This window comes from Bufo bufo, chromosome 3 (assembly GCF_905171765.1).
Source record: "Bufo bufo chromosome 3, aBufBuf1.1, whole genome shotgun sequence".
Classification (NCBI taxonomy): Eukaryota; Metazoa; Chordata; class Amphibia; order Anura; family Bufonidae; genus Bufo; species Bufo bufo.
Genome location: NC_053391.1, coordinates 603474592 through 603483599, shown reverse-complemented (window position 1 = coordinate 603483599; position 9008 = coordinate 603474592). Strand labels below are relative to the sequence as shown.

Sequence of the window (9008 nt, the reverse complement as noted above, 5' to 3'; positions counted from 1 at the left end):
CGATATTCACATTTTTCAAGTTTCACCTGTATATCATGATTGCAGTCATTTTCCTTCATCTCCCCTAAATTATGTCCCCCAGTCTTTATCTGTCAATTATTAGAAATCAATTTTGGTCTTAGTGAAAATTGAATTTGGTCTACCTTTAACTATGAGTTCTGATTGCTACTAACAACTACCTGCGGCTTTACTATTCCTCTACCCTAGTTCCTTTGCCATCATCCAAAGACTAAATTGATGGATAACCAACAATGTCAGAAGTACATAGATCCTAACTAAAGTCACAAAATGATGGTTCTATTCTAAATGAAACGTCATATCCAATTTAATTCTTGGAATCAGCGCCAATAAATTTACAATATTAAGATGAGGTTTTCACATAGAGACATACTTAGTAGTGGTTACATGCTACATGGGCACAGTTTTCAGACTGGTAATTAATGGCGCACAGTCGTTAACATGATTGTTAAGGGTGTGTGTTTTGTAGGTACAGTACAACTGTGGTTTTACTGGCAAAGACTTGCATCTATGAACTATCAATTTGAAATCCATGCCCACTTTGTGTGGGCGTGGTCTTCGTTTGCATCTGACCATTTGTATGAGTGTTCTCAGCCTAACTGTACAGTTTAATTCCACTAAGTCGAAATGAGTAACATGTGGTGGTGGTGATGACATATGATGACAAATCTTCAACATTATATTACATAAGAAACAACAATGTTGTTATGAGTTCAACATGCTCTTTATTGTAGGATAAGATACAGTCTTGCAGTAATGCAGTGATAGCGACAAAGGCCAAAGTAGTAGTTTCAGTAGGAAGAGAGAATAGAAACTATACAATATAGATAATCAGCTATTGAAGCCCAGGTTCTAGTCAATGAAGTTTGCATTCATTTGTTAAGATGACTTTAAAACACTAGACATCTATATATAGAATCTGCATGCAGTAAGTATGCATCAAGAAGAAGAAATTGTTATGCCCATCTTTATACACTAATGAAACAACAGCACAGACTGGTTTCACTTATAATATGTCTTCCTAGTATCTCAAGTTGTGATCAGTACTGCTTCCTGGAGGTACTCTGAGATGAGGTCACAGTGGAGTATACTGTCTTTCCACTTTGGGCTCCTGTTACTTTGATCACAGGAGTTTTGACATTGCATGGAGCGCAGTCAGATACCACAGAACTGCCAACTTTTCCAGTGGCGCTGAAGACACCTACAAGAACAAGCAGATTGGTATGAGACCTCTACATTTAATACATATGTTCTATTTATATTGGGTAAAGAAGCACAATGAAAATCACAAAGAAAACTGGTATGACGGGGATAGCAGGTAGATAAAGGGTGACCTGTGATCAACATACAGTTGGGAGACCCTTCTAACAAAAACAGGGGATCTTTCGCGGTTTTTATACTGCCTTCTCTGAAGACAGTACAAATGAGAGATACCTTATATGAGGTGACCCAGCCATTTTACTAAATTCTGGATTGAGTAGCACCAGCACAAGCTGAGCATGATAGTGCACGTAATACAGAGTGCATGATAGGGAGCTCTCATTATCCGTGAGGTGCCATCTATCCCCGTGTCCCTCCACTGATTGCAAAAGGAAGAAAGATTTCAATCAGCAGCAAGGGCAATAACTCATGAATATGAAGCTAGGAACTCATTAATATGAGGACTCCCTGGCACATGGTCTGTATTAAGAGGACTCCATTGCTTGGCCATGAGCTGCTCAATACAGATTTTAACAAAAGAACTTCAATTAAGTGACCCAGCATTTTGCTCAGGTTATCTGTCACCATTTTATACTTTCCTCAGATAAGGCAAAACTGGTGACAGATTCCCTTTAAAAGTATAAAATGTCTGTCCTGAACATTAGTGACTTAGTACCTACGTTTTTTTTTTTTATCTTTTGTCATTATTTTTTACGTTAAATCATAAAAATATGTTGCTAGTCAAAAGAATTTGATGGTAAGATAAGACATTAAAAATGATAGTACCTGGAACAGGAAGAGTGATTAGACTATTACCCTGAGAGACTATTCTAAAAGCATACATTAATGTAATCTGCACACTAGACTATTAGATTAGTATATTTCCTTTTTGAAGTCATTATAGTTTTTCATTAATAATATGAAATCTTCTGTTATGTAGACCTTACAAGCTCAAAGGAGGACGTATTAATCTAAATTGTACTTACACATCTTAACTTTGTTGTCAACTTCTCCATGTATTCTATTAAAATAAAAATGGATTGATTAATAGAAAAGTTTAATAAGTGTAAGGAGATGAATAGAACAATGTATTGGTTTCAAAATATCCTCATTCTAGACTCAAATGTAATGCTCTTGAAAAATAGTGGTGCACAAAATTGTATGATCCCCCTCTTCTCTTATCTGCTGATAGCTTTATCTAATCCCTGAAGTCCAAATAGTGGGATCCTGTGCGATTAAACATACTCTGTGTAAAGTACTCACATAAAAGAGGTTAACTAAAAGGCAGAACACCTTTTAATGATCTCCATTGGGATAAAAGCGTCCGTTCTATTGATTTGAACAGGACATGTAAATGAAAGAACATCAGGTCCAGAGGACCTGAGTTTTGATACAGGTGCATATCTGGGGTTACTGCAGGACTCAGGTATACATTAGGTGTAGGTATCCAAGTAGATTAGATGATCCGCTCAGGATCAAGTTAGTACTCACCTGCTCTCCTCCCCTTCTAATAGAGTTCGGTAAGTGACTATCTCAGCATCTAGAGACAGTTTTGTACTGAGAAGTGCCTGATAGTCACGAAGCTGACAAGCTAAATCTTCTTTGGCTTTCTGTAGAGCAGCCTCCAATTCACATAGTTTGACTTTGGCATCTTTCAAAGCAAGTTCTCCACGGTCTTCTGCTTTACAAATTGCAGTCTCTAAGCTGGAAATCTTTGAAAAGGAAACAAAATATATATTTGGGCATTGTTAAAAGAAGAAATCTTGCCATCATTTTCAAAAGTGATCCATAGGATGCTACAGTTTCTAATTTATACAGAGAGTACATAGAGTGCATGAACCATGAGAATGCATGAACCTGGAAAACTTGACACTTCTATACACCTACCTGCTTTTTCACACAGTCAATTTCACCTTGAATTCTCTTGATCAGGCTGCTCAGTTCTTGGATCTCAGTCTTGCTGTTTCGTAGACTATCTACATGTTGTCCAGCTGCATCCTTCAGCTGTTGATACTATTAAACCAAAACATAAATCTCATCCTTTTGCATGGCAGCTTAAACACAATATCCATTCAGAATTTATATACAGTAAGAGGCAATTTTTATTTTGAAGATCCCTTACTTGTCTAGCATAGGTAGCTTCAGCCTCAGCTTTACTTTTTGATGCAATTTCCTCATATTGACACTTCATTTCAGCAATTAGTCCATCCCAGTCCAAATTACGGTTGTTGTCCATAGTCAAGACAACATTTGTATCAGAAATTCGTTCTTGCATTTCAGCCACTTCCTGAAACAGAATGATATACTCAACATTAGTCAGAACACTAAAAATGATCACCTTTTGTCATTTACCATTTTTAGATTCTCTAGTAAATTCTACAGTGCCAAGCAACTGGCACAAGGCAAATTTGGTGCCCATTTTCAAAAAGGGCTCTAGTCTTCCCCAATAGGTAGGTACAATTCTAGTTTCTCACTCCCCTTTCCTTAATTCACTTCCCCACCCATCCCCTAATTGAACTTGATGGACTTTTCAACTGTCTTTTTCAACTGTTCTAACTATGTAACTGTGCAACTATGCCATTGACAAATTTGTCTGTTCTGGCCATCAAACAGCAACAGAAACGAGATGGAATGGTTCCAAATAGTATTGACTATCCTGACATCTACTTCTTTGCCTTTAATGTTCAGTGCATCTCTGGAACATAATTTTATAACACTCTACTCTCCATAAGTCTTCAATATTCATTAGAAACCAGTCTTACTTGCAGAGTTTCATTTTAATGGAATAATATGTTCTTTAAAAAATAAAAAATAAGTGTCTGTCTGTCACAATGATTTATAGGCTAGATAAGATAAAACATGTAAGGAATATATTAAAGCATGTCTTTTTGATAGGCTTTAAGCTGAGTGTAGGATTAAAATAAAAGACTCTTCGTACACTCTATAATTAAGGTGCAAAAAAAACATGGTACCATATTTTTCGCCCTATAAGACGCACTGGCCCATAAGACGCACCTAGGTTTTAGAGGAAGACAATAAGAAAAAAAAATAAAACCCCCAATGTTAATCAGATCTCAGCTGACAGCCCCAATCAGACCCCCCAATGTTAATAAGACCCCAATAAAACCTCAGATCAAACCCCCAATCAGATCTCAGCTCAGACTCCAAAGTGTGCGACCTCCAATCAGACCCCAGATAAGAGCCCCAATATAAATGAGACCCCCATAAAGACCTCAGATCAGCCCCTAGCAGCCTCTTATCATCAGACCCCAGCAGCCTCTTATCATAAGCCCCCATCAGCCTCTTATCATCAGCCCCTTCTTCTCAGACTCATCATCAGCCCCTTGTTATCAGCCTCTTATCATCAGCCTCTTATCATCAGCCCCTTGTTATCAGCCTCTTATCATTAGCCCATTCTTATCAGCCTCTTATCATCAGCCCCTTCTTATCAGCCTTTTATCATCAGCCCCTTCTTATCAGCCTATCATCAGCCCCTTCTTATTAGCCCCTTATCATCATCCCCTTCTTATCAGCCCAATAGCCTCTCATCAGCCCCTTCTTATCAGCCCTCTAGCCTCTCATCAGCCCCCCAGCCTCTCATCAGCTCTCATACCTTGTACACAGGAGCAGGCAGTGGGAAGACTTAGAGGCGGGGCAGGCATGTGTGGCAGGAAAGCCTGCTCCGTCCCTCATATGCCTGCTCCTGCGTTCCCACCAACCTTTTCAATGCCGGCCGGTCCCTATCAACCAGCCCCAGACAGGGCCGGCCGGTCTCTCACCCTACCAGCCAGCGCACGTCGCAGCAGACCTTTCCCTACCACCCAGCGCATGCCACGGCCAATCCCCATCAGCGAGCACACGCTGCAGTTGCCAGGCTCTCCCTCTTCAGGTAACTTGGATGTTTGGTACATCGCAGGCTGCTGTTTCCATGCAGTGCAGCCTGCGATGTACCGAGCATAATCAATGTGCCGCACATTTTATATGTCTTTGCCCTCTATTCACCCCATAAGACGCACTAGCATTTTCCCCCCATTTTAGTGCGTCTCATGGAGTGAAAAATATGGTAGATGCACAATTTCTATAACACAAATATTGTGTATGCTTTTATAGAAAAAAGCTTTAATCTATGTCTATTGAAGGTCCAGCCAAAACATCACATAAAACTTATGTAACAAATAAAATGACTTATACCTCATCATACAGGGCCTTTAGGAAGTTGAGCTGATTCTCCAAGGCTTCTTGTTTGGTCTCCAAAGAAACTCTTTGCAAATAAACCTCATCTACATCCTTAGAAATGGGAAAAAATATCATAGTTTAATAGAGAAAAACATTTTATACAATGATATATTTAATACATTAAATTCATATATAATCATTACACAGAATATGACAAGCACAACAGGGATATCCTACAGAACACAGCAATTGACTAATGGACCAGAACACTTTTAGGGAAATGGATGTATTTGTGAGAAAAAAAAAGGTCTTTTTTTACAGAATCAATGCCAACCCCAGTGCCACTCTTGCCCATTGGATGGTCTGGCTTTGCAACTCTGCACCATTCAAATTAATGAAGAAGAGCTGCAATACTAGGCACAGCCCATCAGAAAGAGTGTCACTGTTTATTTATAAAAACAAACTTTTCTAATCCTTAGCAACTTATCTTAATACTTATTATTGCTATGCTAATTTTTTGCAAAATCCTTCTTAAAAAGTTAATGTTTAGGATCTATACAATATTATTTTGTTTGCAGTACAGTAGAGGTTTACGCATTCTGGTCTCAATAAAAAAAAAAAAAAAAATACTTCACTACTTCCAATCACTGTATTTTTCCACATTTCAGATCCTACCAAAGGTAACATCTGTATATCGTTTGTATGTTCTCCACTTATTTGGGTGGGTTTCCTCTTGGTTCTCTGGTTTCATCACACACACCAACATACTGATACATTACTTTCTGTTGAATTAAACTGTGTCTGCAGATGAGACACAGACACAAAAAAAAATATAATAATCAAAGGTAGATAAAACTTACCTTCTTCAAGGTTACAAACTCATTTTCAGCACATGTTCTTTTATTAATCTCTTCTTCATATCTATGGAAGGAAAATGCTAATTTATTCGGCCTGTACACAGGGAAAATCCTCAGCAGTGATCAGAAATGTCACTAGACATCCATAAATGATTCCATAATGTGATATACCAATACTATCTCACAGCTGGTGTATAACTTACTTGCACTTAAAATCCTCCACAACATTTTGCATGCTACTTAGGTCACCTTCCAGGCGGCATTTTTCAGTTTTGGAATGATCATTTTGCCTTTGAAGACTGCTAATGTACGCATCAAACATAGATTGATATTGTCTGTTGTAAAATTCTTTCCTGGCTTCCATCTTTTGATTTTGCTCTTTCAAAAGATTCCATTTTGTTTCCAGAATTTGATTTTGCTGTTCAAGGAATCTAACCTAAAATAAAAGATAGTTTTGACAATATAATTCCAAAAAGTATAAAACATAACAGCCATGTATCATGTTTATACCCGCAGTTGATATTTTAAGTTAGTAACTATTAGAAAGACTATAAACTTGGCTTACCTTGTCTATGAAGCATGCAAACTTGTTGTTTAGAGATTTCATCTGCTCTCGTTCTTCTGTTTTGATTCTATGGGCATTTGGATCAATATCTGCATTGACTGGTTGGAGCAGTAATTGGTTGACTGTAACATTTTGGATACCTCCTGGTGGGCAAACAGGGAAACTTTCACAAAAGCTGCTATAGCTTCTACCACCAATGATTACTCCTCTGTTGCTTCCAGTGCTTATCCTTTTGTTCCCGCCAAAGCTGAAAAGGCTAGATGAACCAAATCTGCCACTAGCGGAGTATGCAGGTTTACTTCCAGATCGTATAACTGAAGACGAAGTGAAGCTGACTTTTCCACCTCCATACCCACCACCGGTTGAGCAGCTGCTAAAGTTCTTAGTGCCACAAGGACTCCCAACATTACACTTTCCAAGCTTGGCACCCAATGTTTGGCTCATTGTGGATTTGTGAAGGTAAGTCTACACACCGTGAAGAAGCAAAACAGGAAGGAATATGAGATTAGACTTAGCCCCTTTAGTGGATCAACATGTCATTTTATATGTTTTGAGATAAGGGTTTGGTCACATGGGAAAATGATAATACTTTTAAAACATTAAAGGGCTTGGTCTTGGGCATGGCGTGCCACTAGGCATTCCTTTCTCACTTACTAAATATAGGTGTAAACTAAATTGTCTTAATAACATTGTGAAAATATAAATTGGCCTGTTAATATGCTCTACTTCAATTTGATTCAATTTAATTTCACATTTTATAGGCACTATTACCTTAGAAATAGGCCACTAAGCAAGTTTGTCTTCTGTACTGAGTTGACATTTAAAACTCGTCTGCTAACATACAATTTTCATTTCTTACTATTTATATATTTAGCTTGTTTTCTCTGGTATTTTTGAAAAGGATTGAAAAATATGTTTTTTATTATTACTAACAGGTAAATTCAATTTAGTAAATGTGAAGTTTTTATAAAGGTGAATTCTTATTTCATGTTCCATATTTATGTAAGAAATCTTCTTTCTTATAACAATGATGTTGTTTCCAAATGTTTGCCATCTAACAAGCCACTGTTTATTTCTCATAACACCATGTGTGTTTAAACTCCATCTGCTCCGATAAGGGACAATTTTTGGAAGCTTTATAATACGAAAAAGCATGACACACACGACGGAGTGGTGTGTTTTTAAACTAGATATTTGTTAATTCTGTCAAACATGCGTTTACCCATTTCTTGTATATGTTATTGTCAATCAGACATGATTTACTATTGATGTCATTGCGATCAAGACCTTAGGGAGGGGTGAGGAAGAGAGAAGGAGGAAAATTTGTGAAAAAATTAACAAAAAGAGATAACATCTTTTCATTAAAAATCTAGTTCTAGGAGACTAGAGGATGTTCCATACCAAATTTTAAGGCAATTAAAGCAACCTTGATTTGTGATGAATCGATTCAGTTCCAAACCAAACTTTTTGAAAAATATTTCAAACTGGACAAGAAGCAAATCTCAAGAAGTTTACTCTCTAATTTGAACCATACATTTGGGATGTCAGTACTGTAGATATTCTTCATATGGTCTCACCTGTTTTAAACATATTGTCCCACATTTGCTATGCTAAGTGTGCCACTTCAACTCATTTTTAGACACATTTATTACTCAGATACACCAAAAACTATGGGGGAGATTTATCAAAACTGATGTAAATCAAACCTTGTTTAGTAGCCCATAACAACCAATCGGATTAAACCTTTAATTTTTCAGTGCTCTTTTGGAAAATGAATGGTGAATTCTGATTTGTTGCTATGGGCAACTAAGCCAGTTTCCCTTTACACCAGTTTTGATAAATCTGCCCCAATTTTATTTTTCCAACATCCTGGACATTTCCTGGTTTTCCACTAGAATGTTGGCTGACCAGCTTTTATCTACCTTTTAGATACATTTATAAAGCTGTAATCTACGATTTTAAAAAAATGTACAGGCAATACCAATTTAGAGTTAGTCTAAAGTTTTTAGTGGGCAGAATTTTGGTATATTGGAACACACTCGGACAGATTTTCGGGCATGTAGACAAACTTTCAACATAAGCTAGGCCAACAAATTGGCCTCTTAGTGACCACTAATATGCCTTTATACTGACGGAAACATAGGGGGTTTCAGCTGTTTAAACCAATAGTTTTTAGCTGTTTAATCAATCAT

At 37.4% G+C, this 9008-nt stretch overlaps 1 protein-coding gene across 1 annotated transcript; it reads right to left on the bottom strand.

Moving 5' to 3' along the window:
• Window positions 1-723: 723 nt before the first annotated feature.
• Window positions 724-7331, bottom strand: LOC120996190 (keratin, type II cytoskeletal 7-like). Its single transcript, XM_040425952.1, has 9 exons — window positions 6817-7331; window positions 6455-6687; window positions 6255-6315; window positions 5410-5505; window positions 3341-3505; window positions 3106-3231; window positions 2710-2930; window positions 2205-2239; window positions 724-1219 (listed from the first exon to the last, which is right to left on the bottom strand). The coding sequence occupies exons 1-9, from the start codon at window positions 7258-7260 to the stop codon at window positions 1059-1061; spliced, it is 1542 nt and encodes a 513-aa protein (XP_040281886.1). The 5' UTR covers window positions 7261-7331; the 3' UTR covers window positions 724-1058.
• Between the last annotated feature and the right edge of the window lie 1677 nt (window positions 7332-9008).